Genomic DNA, 20,235 nt, shown 5'->3' with positions numbered 1-20,235 from the left:
CTCTACTACTCTAGCTGTCGGTCTGCTGCTCTGCGTTTCGTTTTCTACAGTAAGTGCACGCTGTTCTGTTCCAATCCTGACTTGCAGCTTTTTTTTTTTATCCACGCCGGTCAAGATGGCGGCGGCAGCGGGGAGTTGGAACAGCTGTTCGGAATAAACAGTTATTAGCTGGTATATCTTATTTAATTCTAAATAAATAAGCCGCTATATGGGTTCTAAAATTGTTTATAAAATATTGGACTATTAAAAGTGTTTACAAAATGTTTAGATTGTAGGTATCATACTCGAGTACACCAGCTGATAGAAGATAGAATGGGAGAGAAACTAGAACTGAAGCTCAAGTCGCCGGTTGGAGCCGAGGCTGCGGGATATCCTTGGCCATTGCCTGTATATGTAAGTGTCGCCTGGTTTCAAATATCTTATTGCATAATGTAATTATTCGGTGTAGCTTGTAATACGGCTGTTAAATATGTAACCAAGCTTGGTCAAGTGAGGGCATTTAGATATGTCTCGGGGTAAATCTTGGTTTAAGTGTTTTTCATATAGAAATATACGTTTATATGTACTTGTAACATAAAGCTTCTTTCTGTTTCTTAACTATCCTCTAAAATGTGTTAGTAACGGTGTTCGTGAGATTCTTTAGGACACCAATGTTTACTCCTGGGTGTCCTAAAGAATCTCACGAACACTGTTACACATTTTTTTTATCTAGCCATATACTGTTATGTAGCCAAGTTAACTGCTGATTTTTAACATGAATCAACAAAACTAAATATATAAGTGTAGTGGGCTGATCCAGCTGGCCATCAAAACAGTGGCAGTAACTAAACCAACATAGCTTGCTAGCATTAACACGCATGGTGGCATTTTTAAAAGTGTTCGTTAATATGTTTGTCACAAGTATATTACATTGTAACCAGATACGTCTGGCCATTATCGACGAAAAAAAGTATTTCGGATAAGAATTAGTGAACGCTTTTATAGTTTGCGTTTTTCTGTCTGTACAAGAGTCACTTCGACAACTAGAAAGCTAACTGGCAAGCTAACCGTGTTCTAGTGCCTATTGTGCTTTGTCAACTGCCTGTGTTATTATTTATGATAATGGTCTGTACATCGTTACATTAAACATATTTGTTTATCTGTTGTAATTTCATATTAGATATAGTGTCAGGTTTTTGCTAATCAAGTGTTCTAAACACATACAGTTTTGGTTTAACTAAAAAAGAAATAAAAAAAATCAGGGTCAGCAAGTATGGACTACTCTCTGCTAGGACAGGACAGCGTACTGTTGTTGCTGACATTCTTACAAATTAAATTTAGATTTATTTTGTAAACGCCATATTGTTTTAAATGATTCACGAGACCATTTGTCTCATTAGTGTTTCATTAGTAAAAAACGCCATGCATTTATACCATACGATGTCTAATACCATAAAATATCTAATCTAATGCACTACGTACTGGTAATGTATTTCTGTATTCGTCCCCAATAATTGCTATCATATTGGGATATTGTTACATTTTATCATTTCAAAATAAAAAATTTAAGGGGTCCTGCAAAAAATCATACAGTAAGTTCCTGCTTCAATGGGAAAAATAGTTTTAATGCTTTTACCATACATTGTCAATCAGTTTAAAAAGAACATTTTTAACACAAGTCTCAACCATGTAGGGCAAGGCAACTGTCTGTGAAGGCAACTCAGTTGTATTTTAGGACTGCTTTTTTTTTTTTTAAACTTAACCTTTTTTATTGTCTTGCTGGTACTTCCAGTTATCATCAAGGTGTAATACCACAGAAGGTATAACATTCCTCCTTAAAATGCCTTGGTCAAGGTTGCCAGTTCCAGGAGCAGAAAATCATCCCCACATCATCACTGGCCCACTGGCATGGTTGCCCATTGAATTCGTGGTGTCTGGCCATGAAGTCCTTGGTTATAAGTGACCTTTTTATTGTTGCGAGTGACACATTTGTTCCAGACATCATTGGGTCATCTTGTTGGTTATTTGCGGGTAACACATGGGTTTTTCTTTATTTTCCTGATGAAATTGTTAAGGCTTGTGAACCTCAGTTTCATTCAACTGATAAAGACTTAATTTAAAGCTAAATTTAACTCTGCGGAAAGGTTTAGAGTTAATAATTCTTGCTGCTCAGGTGGCGCAGCGGTAAAATACACTAGCACACCAGAGCCTCGTGCAGGTGAAAAGATGCAGTCGGCTACTGCTCATGTCAGAGTGTGTCAGTTTGCTCTCCACCAGTAGAGCGGAAGCGTAACGCAATTGGGTAAAGATTGGACACGCTAAAAATTGGGAGAAAAAGGGGGAAAATGCATATAAAAAGAGTTATTAATTCTAGTCCATATTTGTTAGCTTTTTAAGTCATAAGGATTTGCTATGTCAACTGAGATTGGCCTAATGAATGACATCCATCACCTGACTGCCAGATAAAAATAGAGGCAGGAGAACGGCTGTGTTTACACAATGAAGAGCGTTTGTGACAGCTAAAGTATACACAAACTAAGTTGTTTAGCCAAGTGATTTCTTGTTTTTTAAGGAATAGAGTAATAATCTTCTAACTGCAAACTGATTTTGGCTAAGTAATTATATAATTTTATTAAAAAAAGGAAGAATACAAACTAGTCATATTAAAGAAGACTAATTTGGCCAGGTGGCGCAGCAGTAAAAACACATGCTGAAACCAGAGCTGGGATCTTGAATACATTGTATCGAATCTCAGCTCTGCCGGCTAGGCTGAGCGGCCACATGAACAACGATTGGCCTGTTGTTCAGATATGGGTGGGATTAAGACGGATAGGGTCTCTCTCTCATAACTAATGCAATTACGACCTCTGCTGGCTGATTGATGGTGCCTGCACAGAGATGAGAAAACAGTGCTCTCAGGGTGTCTCTCCGTACACAGTGCTGAGCTGCACTGCACTCGTCAAAGTGTAGGTGATGAGATGCATACGGCATGCTGCCCACGTGTCGGAGGGGGCGTGGGTTAGCTTTGTTCTCCTCAATCAGAGCAGGGATCGGCATTGGTGGAGAGGAAGCATGACGCAATCGGGCAATTGGACACGCTAAAAGGGAGAAAAAGGAAAGAAAATGCATAAATAAAATATTAAAAAAGAACACTAATTTGTGTAACATGGAGCACAATGGATGTCAGGAACTTGAAAAATCAAAAATATACTGTGCACATTAAAACATTACAATATTAAGAATAATTATACATAGTAAAAGCTTTTTTTTTCTTTGTGAAATGTTCACATTTGTCTACAGTAGTTAAGCTGTGTTCCAAATGCTCCTCTCTGCACTGATTGTTATTTAAGCAACTGCACACATTAGAAATTACAAAAAACATTCAAACTTACTAAGCAAAGAAATGGCAAAATGTAAGCTTGCAGACTTGTTGTATAATGTAAATGTTTATTACATTAATGTTTATAAAGCTTTTCATAGTGGATAGGGGTTGGCATGGGCACTTTGATTGGCTTGTGGGAATGCAGCCCCATAAACAGCAAGCTGAAATGCACTTTGCATTCTGACACCTTTCTATCTTTGCCAACATTAAGTTTGTCAGTAATCTGTGCTACAGTGGCTTTTCTGGGATCTGACTAGACAGGCTAGCCTTTGCTCCCCACGAGTCCATTTTAAGTCCAACATTAAGTGGAACACAACCACCATAACCATAACTAATTCAAAAGTTGGTAGTGAACAGTTCATAACAAGGGCCAATTTAACATGATAATCAAAACAGATGCAGTCATTACATTAAAGTTTTTTGGAAAAAATATTAAAATTTATGATCTATTTATAATTTATGTTAAAATTGTTTTTAACCTGACAGCCTTAACTGAACAACGACTTCTTGTCAGTTATCGATTAGCTGGTAAATCATTGATCTCCCTACACTGAATAAATTAACAATAATAGTAATATAGGTCTACCTTATAGTAATATAGGTCTAACATTAAGCAAAGACTGTTTAAACATTAGGCATGACTGTAACGAATTGTGTAATCGAGCTGGGATTAGATGGAGTGTTTGTGTAAATATACTACAGTGATGTGGTCCTTTTCCAATAAAAGCCATAAATATGACTTAGGTATAGACTAGAGTGATTAAACCAAGTGTGTTCACTAAATGTCACTTTTGATTGATTGAGCACATTGAACATTGATTGAGTTTCTCTTTACAGTTATTTAAGCAAACAATTTGGTTTTTGATCACCACCTTTATTATTTAGTTGTCCTTTCCTAATTGTGTACCGTACAACACACTATTGTCTTAAGCAAAAAAAGCTAAATTTCATGAGGTAATCTGCTGGATGATGTAATAAACACGGATTAAGGTGTATTGTAAGGGTGGTGTAGTTTCCCCACCTTCCTATGAGTCATACAGTGGAAGCGGGTAATACGACAATAGGAGTGCAAATGAGTCACATGCATGCTCTACCACTCACGACGGAGGATGTGACGTAAAGTGCCTGGTTTCTCTTTTCTTTTTTTTCTCATGAGCTCATAGTTGAGCTGTCCTTCTGTGCCCTAGCTGCTATTATTTTTAGCTGCTTTGCTGGTGTTGCTGTGTGTGAGCTTGAAGGAAGACTCCCCCTCGTGCACAAATTACAATTCTTTTAGTGTGTACACATCTCTTTGTCTCTGCATTTCATCATTTGTGCTAGTAAATCCAGCCTTATCTTATTTTGTGTAGGACATAAACCCAATATTCTCACAGTTACTGTTTAATATTACAAGTGCATTCAATGTTCATGCTCTGAATATACCACATTTACAATTTAAACAGTTTAATTATTGAACTTTGATTTTTTTTTTTATTTAGAGTATGAAATAGCTATATGATAATGTTGGCAGGGCTAAGTGTATTTTGGGAGAAAAAATAACTCCGGGCTGGATGAGGTGGAGCAGCAGTTGGCTTAAGCAGTGGCACACTCAGGCAGAACAGAGTGTTCTCAGGCTCCCGCTGGCTGGAAGTGGGTCAGTGGGTCATTTATACTCGGAAGCATCCATTGCCAAAAAAATTCTAAAGATTAAACAAAACACTGCAATAATGATTCAATTATTTGGTACTTGATAAGAGAGAGGTATTTTGTCTAAATATATGTGCAATACAGCTACAATCATTTTTCAGCATTTAACATACACTCTAAACTTACAGAAGGGCTTAAGCCCCTCAGTAAACATTTCTTTACTCTAGTACAAAATGGTTGTTAGGAAAGTTGATAGAAGACAGTCGTTTAATGACAGCCAACTGTTGGGCAGCAGTTATTTTTTTCTGTCACTGTTTAACCACTTCCCTTTTGCTCTTTTACTTTGTAGGACAAACACCATGATGCTGCACATGAAATCATTGAAACCATTCGGTAAGTATTGTTCTTATTTGTCTGATTTTTATTTGAAAGCTCCTGCTACTTCCTGAGGTTCATGATGTCATGTGCACTAACCTTTTTAGGATAATAAGCCTTAAAACATCACAGGTTCTCCAACCATACTGGAGATTATATTCTTTTAACATAATTTTTTTCTCCATTATTTCACTTAAAAACCTACATCTGGCCAATATACTGTAGTATAGACAATTATCAACCCAGATCCAAAAAGCTTGGGCCAGTAAGTAACATTAAAAAGAAAAACAAAAAACTATGATTTCTAAATAGTTTTGAATTTTACAGATATTCAATAGAAAACAGAACAAAGAAAAGATATTTACAGTTTTACCACATCAGCTTAAAAGTCAAGTCAAGATCTATGTTCTCAGTACACAATTGCAAAATATTAGGAGTTTTACCACCTACAGTTCATAACATTCTAAAAAGATTTAGAGAATCTGAGTAATTTTTTTTTTTGTGTAAAAGGCAAAGCAAAAAATGTATTTTGTATTTCTGTATCCTTCGATTTTTTGAATGGCACTGCAATAAAAGCCGACATGCTTTTGTTATGAGTAGGGGTGGGTTTATAAAATTGATTTTTTGATTCGAATCGATCTTTATTTGAACGATCCGATATCGATTCATATAAACGCGAGATCGATCTTTTAAATACGCCCCTTTTTACGGTGCACACGGAAATCTGTTACCCCCTTTAATTTCGCGTGACCAGCCAGTGTTTTTTCATGCAACGAGATCTGACCTGCACATCAGTTTAGCATGGCAGAAGCTCAAGTTATGACCACTACACAACTTTTTGCACTGATTTTCGCTCGGCGACGGGTCAGCGCTGGATTCGGGAGGAACTCGGCGTTCACTCGGTTATCAAAACTCGGCTCTCAATCAATGTGAGAAACAGCGAGGGGAAACACAGGGGAGAGGTTGTAAACAGGTGGTGGAGCGCAATATAGTTTCTATCAGAATACATCAGCACATGCGAGTTTTACAGTATTTCTGACCTGATTGTTCTCTACAAAACAAAATATTAATTAACCTCCAACTCACTATAGAACAAGCCATGCTGCTCGTGTTGCCAAATCCACTCAGATTCATTTATTTCATCAGCGCACAAACTTTCATCTCTCGCTACTTGTTGATGTGCATGTTTGGACGTGGTATCATTAAACCTTTCATCACTTCTCACGTGTGTTTTCGTGACAAAACGTAGTTTTGGAGACCAGAGAAGCTCACCCATGATTCTCCCTGGTGATAGATGGTGTAGTGTAAAACCCCCCATCACCGATCAGTCGTGTAGTGTGAACATTACAGCGACCAGGTGTTAATCAGAGTGTCGTGTAGTGTAAACTTGGCATAAGCTGTTCAACAGCCAGGTGTATGTTTACATTACATTTACAATGTTGTAGCGTGTCAGACATATAAAATAATAATAAAAAATGAATGTAAACAAAATACACAAATATTTTTAATAATGAGTGTTCTTTGTACAATTATCACATTCGTTCTTTGAACATCTGTACATATTTAAACAAAACCTGTTAATGTAACTCAAATATGCCTAAATGTGTTGAATCGAGAATCGAAAATCGAATCGAGAATCGAAAATCGAAGATCGAATCGAATCGGGACCTTGTGAATCGGAATCGAATCGATCCAGGAAATTAGTGGCGATACCCAGCCCTAGTTATGAGTATAATCAAATAGGATTGGGAATACTTTGGAAAATCCTTGTCAGTTAACAAAATTTGTCACAGCAGCTACAAATACAAGGCCCCTTCAGTGATGGCTATATATTTAGAGCATCTAGAAGAGTAAAAACCTGCATTGTTGTCCAACAGGTCAATCTTTTGTTTTTGGAAATGGTGGAAGTTGTTTTCCACATCAGTGAGAAAAAGGGCCATCCCTTTTGTTTCAGTGTTTCTCTCTGTCATGTTTTTTTTCTGATTTGGGGCTGTATAACAACAGAGACTGTTGAGCACCAGAGAAAATGTGCAAATCTTTGCTGTTGGTAGACTTTTGTACTGTCCCAACATAAAGAAAAGTAGAACCTCTAGCATGTTGGCTAAATAGTTCTTAATGTGGATCTGAGGGTTTTGTCACCCCAAAATACTAATATCCTTTGCTATTTATTCTTCAAGCAATTTTCCTCTTTACCCAGAAAAAGGGCCATCCAGGCAGGTGGCTTGTCACATTTTCTTATTCTTTTCTTATGTTATGAATGGCTTAAGAAAATGTTGCCCTCAATAGAGCATGCTTCAGTTTATTTTATTTTTTACTGGCTAAGGATGAAAATACAAGTTTCTTTTCTTATTTTTAGTATAAATAAGAATAATTACTTTCATACATTTTTCATAAACTTTTGCTCATATTTAAATGATGAATATATTTCTGAAACTGATTGTAGGTTGCTAATACGTTGCATTGTTTTTTTTGAACAGGTGGGTGTGTGAAGAGATCCCAGACCTTAAACTGGCAATGGAAAACTATGTCCTTATCGACTATGACACTAAGAGGTAATGCTTTATATAAATAGTATTTGGTCTTTTAAAATATTAATATGTTTAACACATTTTATTATTTATTTTGCTTAATATAAGTTTGCTTGTTCTTTTCTATGGGCAGATGTGAAAAAAATCTAGATTTACAAATGTACAGTATTTACAGAGCAGACTAACAAAAGTCATGGATGTAACTTGGAGTCACTAAATTAGAGACCTAAAGCTCCACAGTCACTTTGGTTATGAACTGTTATGAACACTGTTATGAAAAAAAAAAAACACCTCTGCATTTAGGTCCAATTTAATTAGTATATTTAAAAGGTTATTGTTGAGGTAAGCTTTGAATATCACAATATGACTTACTGTGTTACTTGTAGAAGTCTGTTTCAGCATCTCTGTACAGTGTAGCATAGTGAGATGCATTAATGTAATAAAAAATTGTTTTATTGCAGTTTTGAAAGCATGCAGAGACTTTGTGACAAGTACAACAGAGCTATTGACAGCATTCACCAGCTGGTAAGTAGACTTGGCAATGATAATCACTTGTACAAGAAATGTTTTGTATTTCATTTTGTTTAAATATTAACAGCTTTTAATGAATTTAATGTAATTAGCATTAGGCTAAAATTTTTCTCTTTGTGAAACGTTCAGTCTTGATTCATCTTATCTGTCTGATCTGCACCCCTACCAACCAACCAACCCAGCCCCCTAAACTAGTCTTTACAGTGCTGGTTATTAGTATGTAATGCTTTAATTATATAAAAAAATATCTTTTCAAAAAAATTTTTTTTTTTGCTTTTATGATTACAGTGGAAAGGGACCACTCAGCCGATGAAGCTAAATAAGAGGCCTTCAAATGGCCTGCTGAGACATATCCTACAGCAGGTATACAATCATTCAGTGACTGATCCAGAAAAGCTTAACAACTATGAACCTTTTTCCCCGGAGGTGTATGGAGAGACCTCGTTTGATCTGGTGGCTCAAATCATAGATGAAATTGAGATGATGGAGGAAGACACCTTTGTGGATCTGGGCAGCGGTCAGTCAATGCACACTAAACTTTTCATTCTTACTAAAGTATTTATACATTTGACTAAACACTAATGTTTTAGATATGGACACAGTATCACATCTACATTTACTGTTTGTAAGCATACATTTTTTAAAATCCTTTAGCAGCTGATTGTTGTTTTTTTCTGTCTGAATCACAGGTGTTGGACAGGTAGTCCTGCAGGTTGCTGCAGCCACCAACTGTAAGCACTTCTATGGTGTGGAAAAAGCAGAGATTCCATCCACTTATGCAGAGGTGTAGATAAGTATATTTTGATAAAACTCATATGCTGTGTGTTTTAAATAGATGTCTAAAAGTGATGTATCAAGCAAAACTGAATATACAATATAAATATGCAATTAAACCCTTATTGTTTTCTAACTATAATTCATGGTTTGCAGGCAATGGATAGGGAATTTAAGAGATGGATGAAGTGGTATGGAAAAAAGCATGGAGAGTATACAGTAAGTTTGCAGTAAGAACTAAGTTAATGTTGATAGACTCATTTAGATCCAGAACTCTGGTTTGTTCCCATGTTTATTGTAGGTGCAGTATAATATTAAGTTATTTGAAGTGCTCTTCATTTTTCTTTAACACCAATTTAAAGCATTTAAACATGCTGCTGAACACCTTGACTCGTTTAAGTGCCATGTTCAAAGGGGGATGATGCCCCGCAATGCGAATCCTACCAGTTACCCATCTTGATTAAACACATACTAACTGAGTGCCCTAAATACCAAAGGGAAAGACAAAATTCTTCATAGCTGGAACAATTAATTACATTTAACCTTAAAAAAGCAGAAAAGCTTTTGAACTTGCAATCACTAAATTAGGAATACACATATAATATCAGAGATACAAAGCACCCACATAAACCTTTCCTGCCGTGAATGTAACTCACAAGAGGTAAACACTGTGTTAAAAGATAGATAGATAGACATGCCATGTTCAAACAAGGCCTTTTTTACTTTCTTATTTAGCAAAAGTGGAAGTGCAATTTGGTGAAAGTGCAAGTTGTAGTTTTAAATTGAAATTATTGGTCTGGCATAATTGTATGACGTTCTTTAAAAAGTTTCTGCACTTTTTTTTTTACTTCATTTATTAAGAATTTCAAAACAAATTACATCACATTTCTACATAGTCACCTTCTGATGAACTTTTTAATGCCATCAGCAAAAAAAGCTTCTTTGAGCGGTTCAAAAAGGTGAAAATCAAATGCCGCTAAATCCGTACTATAAGCTCTCTTAGACATGACCAGTTTTCCAACAAAAATATAAAAGTGTGAACTTTTTGAGGATCCCTCATAGTAAATTGCCACACTACACTAAGTGTATTATTGTGATTTATGTTTTTATTTATTTATTTATTTATTTTTTTAAAGCTGGAGAGAGGAGATTTCCTTTCAGAAGACTGGAGAGAAAGGATAGCAAATACAAGGTAATTCTTTTGTTACTTGTTTTCTTTACAGCATCCAGTATTCCCTACCAGCATTGTGCATATATAAATTGGTTGCAAGTTTATCAACAGTAGAAATTTATTCTGGCATCAAGCCGGAAAGTCTGCACACCCTTTTCACCTTCTCCATGTTTTATTACATTACAGACTCATTCTATAATAGATTGAGTTCATTTTTTGTCACAAAATAGCCCACGATGACAAAGTGAAAGCAGGTTTTTAGACATTCATTCTAATTTATTAAAAATCAAAATGTAAAACAGCATATGTACACAAGTATGCACACCCTTTGATATGACACCCAAAAGTGAACTGAGGTGCATTTTGTTTTCACTCATGCTACTTGAGATGCAACTGACAAACGCCCCCTCCGATACGTGATCAGTACGAGGCAAGTTCATGTGGACCAGCCTTGTGCATGGAGAACCACACCCACCTTGATTAGCATTATTCCCAACTCATCAGCCAGTAGAGGTCGTAATTGCACCAGTTATGAGGAACCCTGGTCTGGCTTTCCCATCCCTGAACAACAGCCAATCGTTGTTCATGTGGCCGCCCAGCCCAGCCGGATGGCAGAGATGAGATTCAATACGATGTATTTAAAAACCTGCTTTCATTTTTAAATAATTTTAGAGAATCAATTAAAACACTTTATGTAATCATGATTATAGGTACACTTGTTGTTATTGTTGTTGTTGTTAGTTGTTTGGTTGGAGTAATTGCATGTGTTCTCTTACAGTGTTATTTTTGTGAATAACTTTGCCTTTGGCCCAGAGGTAGATCACCAGCTGAAGGAACGATTTGCTAATATGAAGGAAGGTTCGTACGCATGCTTATTGTATAATGTTGATTTAACATGCCCTAAGCATCACAGCACTCAAACAATACTGTTCTTTTGGTCCTGCTACTTTTTTACCTTATGCAGCAACACTATACACCTCTTAAGAGTTTAAGTTTTTTCTATTCTTTTTTCAGGTGGAAAAATTGTATCCTCAAAACCTTTTGCACCTCTTAATTTTAGAATTAACAGTCGGAACTTGAGTGGTAAGTTTAAAGTTTTGTACAATATCTTGCTCTGATTTCATTTTAAATAAACTTACCCCGCAATTGTTGTGGAATGGTGTTCTTTTACAGATATTGGCACTATAATGCGTGTTGTTGAACTGTCTCCACTAAGAGGCTCAGTGTCATGGACTGGAAAGCCTGTTTCCTACTATCTGCATACAATAGATCGTACCATAGTGAGTGCATATATTAATGTACATACAACCTGCTTTGTATTCTGAAAATCTTAGTAATGCAAGCCTGCTGCCACTTGACAGAATAAAATGTTTAAAAATACAAACCCAATTCAAAGTTGGAACAGTAGGAAAAATGTAAATAAAAACAGACAGCAGTGTTTTCAAATCCACAAAGACTGTTTTTGTTTGTATAACACTTTAGCTGCTCAATAGATCTTAATTGCTGTATGTTGCATTTCACGATGTGCCATACATTCTTTACAGATACACAAATTACCTATGCCATTGGCACAAATGCACAAAACATAAAATGGCAAATAATTTTGAACTCCAGAGACCATGTCCATTAATTATGAATGCAATTTAAAAGCTGGGTTTAATTTGAGATGGACTGCATTAATTGGAAACTTGGCTTGTGATCTGATTAGCTCCAGTCAAGGGACGTGTGACAAGAGAATTGTGAAGTTGCATTTGTAGATCTAGGGACAAACTGTTTACTTTTTTCCTAAGCCCACATGGTTAAATTAATTACCCAAAGCTTGTCTGTTTAAATGTAGCGCCATCTGCGCCATTTGATACTGGTTTGGCTCTAAGAGGTTTTTTTTAATAACGTTATTAAATGTAAATAGTAAAGTCCCTAAATTTGTTGAAAACTGACTGTTCAGTAATTCAGGTTTAAACCTCCACCCACCCTAAAGGTTTTACATGGTTTTGATAACTTCTTAAAATGTGAATGTTAAATAAGATATTAAATCAGAAATTAAAATATATTTACGCAGATTTATAAAGTAGATTATGTGCCGTCATAAAAAAAAAACTTGCTATAATATAATTATATATATATTTTTTTTTTTTTTTTTTTTTTTTTTTTTTTTTTGCAGCTTGAAAACTATTTTTCTAGTCTCAAAAATCCTAAACTCAGGGTAAGTGCAAGTAATACATTTTTTAAATATTAAAAAGCAAATAAATATTGTATTTTCTTCACAAATATCAGAGTTCTTTGTTTTTTGGCCAAAGGAGGAGCAGGAAGCAACAAGGCGGCGTCAGCAGAAGGAAAACAAGGACAAGAGCAACACCACCACTCCGACCAAGCCGAAAGAGCACAAGGTTTTCTTGCAGTCTTTGCGTTTTACATTTCTTAAGAAGAATTAAACGATCATTGTACTACTGTAATAACACTGGTAGTGATGAAGCTTGAACCTGCGACTGGTTTAGTACTTTAACCTCTGAGCTACCACTGCCTGTAAAAGCAAGTTGTTTCATGTAAGTAGCAGTTGGTTGGTGTACATATGTGTTTTGGTTATCCCAGAAGCTTGTTTATCCTTGCAGTTTTACTTCATGAAACCTGGTTTCGTCTGGAAGGTCTGGTTATAACAGGAAAAAAAAAACCCTGTGTTGCTGGACAGAAGGAATCATTTAATCTCTGGCTAGAAAAAGTAAGCCAGGCAAAAGACTACAAAGTTTAAGTCTTGATTGACAGGCCAGCTAACAAACTGCAAGCAATCAGTCCCTTAATTTTTTTTTTTACTTTTTCCATTTTTACTTTTTGTAAAAGTGTACAAATCACAACAAATTGACATAGCAAAACATTTATTAGTATTTTAAATTTATACATATGTCTTTAATTTATTATTATTATTATTATTATTGTCATTTAAGACCATAATAATATTTAAAGAGAGTGTACAATGCACATGACTTTAGGTCATCTACATTTAGTTGCACATGCACATGCTCTTTCACTTTATACTCTTTCTTGTTTTTCCATCACCACTTCCTTTTTCCTCATAGGAGTCAGGCGGTGAGGAGGAGACCTCAGCAGCCCTGCTACCCGTTAAGCCGTCACCTAAACCTCGTCGTGCCAAGCTACTGGCCAAAGGGCGCAAGCTGGGCAACAGAAAACGTGGCCGGCCTAAGAAATCCATCACTGCAACAGCCACAGAACGCAAGACCATTAAGAGCCAGACTGCCCTTGAACTACTGCATGCCAAGACTGTCTCAGCAGTCCCACCTCAGGGTATGACTTATGACTGGATTGCCTTTAAGCACTGCAGCAGTGCTTTGTATTGGGTTTACTTTTTTTTTTTTTTTTTCACAGATGCATACATGTCACCTCAAAGTCCGTTCTACCAGCTACCTCCCAAAGTTCAGCATCACACAGCAGGCCAACTGCTCCTTGCCCCCATGCCCCCAGGACTGCAAACTCTGCTTGGTAAGCACATAAGCACACTTTTTATTTGTGATAAAATGTTTTAGCCATTATTCAAACGTGTATAGAACAACAGAGATAATGTTTTTCGCTTTGAACTTCTTGTAGTGAGCCCAGCTGATGTGTTTACAGGATACCACAATTATGCTTGAAAAAAACACATCATGACTAGGTGCTAACAGATTTTTAGGCGGGTCAAAAAATTTATTTTTTAGTACTGCTGATTGTACAAGCTTTGAGAGGCTGATATTTTGTGCATGCTAAAAGCAAGTGAAAAACAAGCTACATGCTACATAGATCTGATATTCGACTCACATTTGTACCTTAAAGTTGAATTACAATATTTCCTTTCTTTTACACAGTAATCACTTAGTATTATATATAATACTGTTGTATATACTATAACAATACTATAAGTATTGTGCTATAGGCCCATAGGTTCCACCACCATTATCAAACCACAATTAAGAAATTATAGAGGATTTTTATTTCTGGGATTTAAAGTTGGTTAGCTTACACAACGGTTGGAATTTCATGGGACTGATATTTTATTGATAACGGCTCACATAGTAAGTGCTACTGTAGTGAGTTACTTAACTACACTTTTTTCAATTACAGCTGCAGAAATGGCTAACTGCTGTTGGAAATTTTCCGTTACAGATAATTTCAAGGTTCAATATTTGCAGTTACTGGCTTACATGAAAACACCACAGTACCACACAAACTTACAACAAGTGCTGGAGCAGGAGAAGGTAAAAGGCAATTTTAAAGAATTGTAAAGTCTTGCGCTTGTAGATTTTGACTTTCTACAGCCATTGGTTTGAAAAACACTTATTTAAATTAATAGTAATAAATACTAATTATTTAAAACAGTTTTGGAAGAAGAGTCAAATTTTGAACAGAACAGTAAATTTATTTTTCTGACTGAACATATTTGAAATAATATGATCAAAAATATTGGCACCTTTTACTTTTATATATTTTGTGGCATAGCCTTTGTAGGCAGTGACTGCAGTTAAGAATTGTCTGTAATTCTGAATATCTGCACATGCCATTATCTAACTACAGTCTTCAGCTCTTTTTACAGATGCTCAATAGAATTCAGATCAGGACTCAAAGCACGCCACTTTAGAATAGTCAAATCAAATTTTTAGATGCATTCTGGTGTGTTTGGGTCATTATCATGACCCATGATTTGTTACTGTGACACAGCCTTTGGACACTGGGCTTATTTCCCACCCCGTAAAACCTTGGTAGTCTTTTGACTTCATTGCACCTTGCTCTCAATGACAAAGGCAGCAAAGCAACCCCAAAACTTCTAGTTGATGAGACTAACTGAAAACTCTAATTTTGTGTCTATATGCCTCTTAAGGTATTATCACAATGCTGTTACTTCCAATAAAGCATTTGTTTATGTTTCATAGTATAACATTAACATCACTGCAGCTTTAATCTTTTTTTTAATGTCCTTTTCCAATCATGCATATTACATATGCACCTAATAGCTCAGAAACACACAACTATCAGGACAAGCCCAACAACTGATGAATGCGTGTCACACTCACAAGGAAGAAATCAAGTACCAGTTTCAGTCCAAACTGGAGGAGGTATGTATGAATGAATAATAAAAAAAAATGTGTGTGTGTATATTTATGTCGCTGTGTATCTTAAAAGCTTAGTTTGGAATTACAGCTAGGAGTTAAGGCCGTGACAGTGGAAGACTTGGTACAGGCTCAAAAAGAGATAATGGCCCATAACATGCAGCTGAAAGAGCAGACTAAGCAGCTAGAAAGAGACATGGCTGAGCTGAAAGACCAGAGCCTATTGCTGGTGAGTCCCAGAGATAATTATTGCTGTATTGTTTCATATGCTTAAACAGTATTTCCTTAAGTGTATTTCCTATTCAGCTAAAGGCTCGCTGTGAGGAACTGAAGCTGGACTGGGGCTCTCTGTGCCTGGAGACCTTTCTGAAAGAAAAGGCTGCTCTGCGTAGACAGATCTCTGAGAAACAGCGCCACTGTCTGGAACTTCAGGTGCACAGTTTTGTTTAATTGAGCATTGCTTGCTTCTTGATTGTTTTAAACAAAACATTACCTATCAAAATTTTTAAAGATTAAATGAAATTATATTTTTAGATGAACCAATATGCACATCAAAATAATAAATTCTCTTGAGTAGATCTGCAACAGTGTGTATAAAGTAAGTGTTGGTTAGTATATCAAGAAGTGTGTGTGGGGGAAATACAATTGAAAACTAGCACAAAACAGTAAAAATTGTATCCACAGCGCTAGTAAAAAAAATTATTAAAAACATAATTTCATTATTATGTATTATTAAAAACATAAAAGAAATCAGGTACTCATCATACTCTTTGTATTGACCAGAACATTACAGTTACAGCAGAAATGAGATATAATTGCGGATGACCACAAAGGTGACAGGCAATAAAATCAGTTCAGCTCTGTGGAAGATGTTGTCCTGATGATTATAGAAGACTGATATGCCGAAGTAAGAAATTGGAAGCCAGGAAATTAAGTTGGATAACACTGTCTTGGAAACAGGAATGAAGCTGGAGAAAAACTTTTGTGAAAACAATGACTGTCATTATAAATACATTCAAGACATTACTTGGAGCTAAACAGACCATGAACTTCTATTCTATACGCTCCAATTAAAACTAAAGAGCAAACAATCCAATCATCAGGCTTTCAAAATATGTCCTTAAGAAAAATATTAGGAACCGATTTTAGGTGATGGACAGAGATGGGTGGTACTCAAAGAGGTCATCAAAGAAGAATTAAAAAAAATGGGAGGAATGTAAAAGAGTAAGAAATCAAATGGATGGCTAATTGCAAAAAATGCAAGGAAGGACACTGATCAGCCATAACATTAAAACCACTCACTGTCTATTTTATCAGCTCCACTTACCATACAGAAACACTTTGTAGTTCTACAATTACTGACTGTAGTCCATCTATTACTTTTTAACCTGCTTTTACCCTGGTCTTCAATGATCAGGACCACCACAGAGCAGGTATTATTTAGGTGATGGATGATTCTCAGCACTGCAGTGACGCTGACATGGTGGTGGTGTGTTAGTGTGTGTTGTGCTGGTATGAGTGGATCAGACATAGCAGCGCTGCTGAAGTTTTTAAATACCATGTCCACTCACTGTCCACTCTATTAGACACTCCTACCTAGTTGGTCCACCTTGTCAAGTCAACTTTATTTATATAGCGCTTTTTACAATAGACATTGTCTCAAAGCAACTTTACAAAATCCAGGACCAACAGATACAAAAACCCCTGTTGAGCAAGCCGAGGGCGACTGTGGCAAGGAAAAACTCCCTGAAAATTACAGGAAGAAACCTTGAGAGGAACCAGACTCAGCAGGGCCCATCCTTCTTGGGTGGCCTGGAGGATACTTTAAATAAATACACGATTTACACATCATACAAACACAGAATTAAATGATCTAAAAGTCATAACTGGTAATAAATAGATAAATAAACAATTAAATAATAATAGAGTTGTTATCCGCTCTAGTCTTCAATAAAGTCTGTAGTGATTTCTTGTCGTTGCAATTACTCCAGACCCGTCACATCTGACAGGAGCAGCATCGTTGTCCCGGCAGTCTCGACTTTAATCCTTAACCTCGGCGGGTAAACAGGTTTCCATCAGAATGCCCTCGGGGTAAAACAACAGAGAATGTACAGGGGTTGGACAATGAAACTGAAACACCTGGTTTTAGACCACAATAATTTATTAGTATGGTGTAGGGCCTCCTTTTGCGGCCAATACAGCGTCAATTCGTCTTGGAAATGACATATACAAGTCCTGCACAGTGGTCAGAGGGATTTTAAGCCATTCTTCTTGCAGGATAGTGGCCAGGTCACTACGTGATGCTGGTGGAGGAAAACGTTTCCTGACTCGCTTCTCCAAAACACCCCAAAGTGGCTCAATAATATTTAGATCTGGTGACTGTGCAGGCCATGGGAGATGTTCAACTTCACTTTCATGTTCATCAAACCAATCTTTCACCAGTCTTGCTGTGTGTATTGGTGCATTGTCATCCTGATACACGGCACCGCCTTCAGGATACAATGTTTGAACCATTGGATGCACATGGTCCTCCAGAATGGTTCGGTAGTCCTTGGCAGTGACGCGCCCATCTAGCACAAGTATTGGGCCAAGGGAATGCCATGATATGGCAGCCCAAACCATCACTGATCCACCCCCATGCTTCACTCTGGGCATGCAACAGTCTGGGTGGTACGCTTCTTTGGGGCTTCTCCACACCGTAACTCTCCCGGATGTGGGGAAAACAGTAAAGGTGGACTCATCAGAGAACAATACATGTTTCACATTGTCCACAGCCCAAGATTTGCGCTCCTTGCACCATTGAAACCGACGTTTGGCATTGGCACGAGTGACCAAAGGTTTGGCTATAGCAGCCCGGCCGTGTATATTGACCCTGTGGAGCTCCCGACGGACAGTTCTGGTGGAAACAGGAGAGTTGAGGTGCACATTTAATTCTGCTGTGATTTGGGCAGCCGTGGTTTTATGTTTTTTGGATACAATCCGGGTTAGCACCCGAACATCCCTTTCAGACAGCTTCCTCTTGCGTCCACAGTTAATCCTGTTGGATGTGGTTTGTCCTTCTTGGTGGTATGCTGACATTACCCTGGATACCGTGGCTCTTGATACATCACAAAGACTTGCTGTCTTGGTCACAGATGCGCCAGCAAGACGTGCACCAACAATTTGTACTCTTTTGAACTCTGGTATGTCACCCATAATGTTGTGTGCATTGCAATATTTTGAGCAAAACTGTGCTCTTACCCTGCTAATTGAACCTTCACACTCTGCTCTTACTGGTGCAATGTGCAATTAATGAAGATTGGCCACCAGACTGGTCCAATTTAGCCATGAAACCTCCCACACTAAAATGACAGGTGTTTCAGTTTCATTGTCCAACCCCTGTAGTTAATAATGTACAATGCTAGTTGACAAACAGTTTTACAGAGAGTTTTAGACTCCGGCAGCCCTAATTATTACAGCATAACTAAAAGGGAGAGCAAGCAGGTAACAAGGTCATGAAGGCTTTCACAGGACATCAGCGCCCATCTCCCCACCGTCATCAAACCTGAGTGATCGGACAAGAGAGGCAGGACGACAGCAACCCAACATCCCTGATCACCACAAGTTTCTATGACCAAGAACCCCCAAGCTCTGTGCCTTTGTCTATACTAATCAAAAGCCTGAGAAAATAAATATGTTTTCAGTCTAGACTTAAACATTGAGACTGTGTCCGAATCCCGAACAGAGGCAGGAAGATTATTCCAAAGTTGTGGAGCTTTGTAAGAAAACGCTCTTCCACCAGCCGTGATCTTTTTAATTCTAGGAACTATACAGTCCTGCTCACCATTATTGGCACCCATGAAGTTTAAGTACATAATGTGGAATATCTCCTGGAAAAAAATGAATCAAGTGTAACAGCTTTTTTCTATAGGGAACTTGTGTTTGATACAAAAGAGCAAATGATAAACAACATTTAAAACTAAAAACAATGGGAGAGAAAAAATTGAAAAACCTAAAGCTTGCTGTGGCACTGGTATTGGCACCCTTTACAGTAAATCAGTATGGAAACACATTTTGACTCACCTGTGCTAAATCACAAATGAGAATCACCTGTGATAAGTTGTCAGTGCCCATGTGACATTAATTACCCAATGAATGATGACTTCAGTGTTTTAAAAAGCCACATGTTATTCCCTGTTCCTTTGTCACAATGGTGAAGACTAAGGAGCTGTCTGAGGACATCAGAAGTGCTATTATTAGCAAACACAAGACCTCCAAAGGGTATAAGTCCATCTCCAAAGACCTTGGTATCTCTGTTTCAACAGTGCGCAATGTTATTAAGAAGTTTGCCAAGCATGGAACAGTCAAGAACCTCCCTGGATGTGGAGGGAAGAGGAAAATTGATGAGAGATGTCTTCGAAGTTTGGTGCGAATGGTGGAAAAAACACCATGTCAAACATCCAAAGACCTGAAGGCCAACCTGGAACAGTCTGGGGTCATGGTTTCAATAAGTACCATACGGCGCACACTAAACCAAGCAGAGCTTTATCGGCGAAGGCCAAGAAAGAAACCATTGCTAAAGAAAAGACATAAAAAGGAATGACTCAACTTTGCCAAAGAGTACCTGGACAAACCACAATCCTTCTGGGAAAATGTTCTGTGGACCGATGAAACAAAAATAGAGCTTTTTGGCAATGCACACCAACAGTTTGTTTACCGACGGCGCAATGAAGCGTATAAGGAAAATAACACCCTACCTACAGTTAAGCATGGTGGATGATCCATAATGCTGTGGGGCTG

At 37.3% G+C, this 20,235-nt stretch overlaps 1 protein-coding gene across 4 annotated transcripts in view; it reads left to right on the top strand.

Moving 5' to 3' along the window:
• The first annotated feature begins 121 nt into the window (after positions 1-121).
• Positions 122-20,235, top strand: part of dot1l (DOT1-like histone H3K79 methyltransferase) — a 34,895-nt gene continuing 14,781 nt past the window's right edge. For 2 of the 4 annotated variants that reach the window (XM_063012771.1, XM_063012770.1), the window contains exons 1-20: positions 122-171; positions 269-393; positions 5,337-5,380; positions 7,840-7,914; positions 8,352-8,415; positions 8,710-8,938; positions 9,111-9,205; positions 9,352-9,414; positions 10,332-10,387; positions 11,145-11,224; positions 11,381-11,449; positions 11,540-11,646; positions 12,528-12,569; positions 12,664-12,753; positions 13,438-13,663; positions 13,745-13,858; positions 14,516-14,607; positions 15,361-15,462; positions 15,548-15,685; positions 15,763-15,888. In XM_063012771.1, coding sequence (XP_062868841.1) covers positions 313-393; positions 5,337-5,380; positions 7,840-7,914; positions 8,352-8,415; positions 8,710-8,938; positions 9,111-9,205; positions 9,352-9,414; positions 10,332-10,387; positions 11,145-11,224; positions 11,381-11,449; positions 11,540-11,646; positions 12,528-12,569; positions 12,664-12,753; positions 13,438-13,663; positions 13,745-13,858; positions 14,516-14,607; positions 15,361-15,462; positions 15,548-15,685; positions 15,763-15,888 — 1,893 coding nt within the window. In that variant the 5' untranslated portion in view covers positions 122-171; positions 269-312. Of the gene's footprint in view, positions 394-5,336; positions 5,381-7,839; positions 7,915-8,351; positions 8,416-8,709; positions 8,939-9,110; positions 9,206-9,351; positions 9,415-10,331; positions 10,388-11,144; positions 11,225-11,380; positions 11,450-11,539; positions 11,647-12,527; positions 12,570-12,663; positions 12,754-13,437; positions 13,664-13,744; positions 13,859-14,515; positions 14,608-15,360; positions 15,463-15,547; positions 15,686-15,762; positions 15,889-20,235 lie in introns of all 4 variants that reach the window. The other 2 variants (XM_063012773.1, XM_063012772.1) reach the window with 2 other exon arrangements.

Source organism: Trichomycterus rosablanca, chromosome 17, assembly GCF_030014385.1.
Source record: "Trichomycterus rosablanca isolate fTriRos1 chromosome 17, fTriRos1.hap1, whole genome shotgun sequence".
Lineage (NCBI taxonomy): Eukaryota > Metazoa > Chordata > Actinopteri > Siluriformes > Trichomycteridae > Trichomycterus > Trichomycterus rosablanca.
This window is presented reverse-complemented; position numbering and strand designations above follow the sequence as displayed.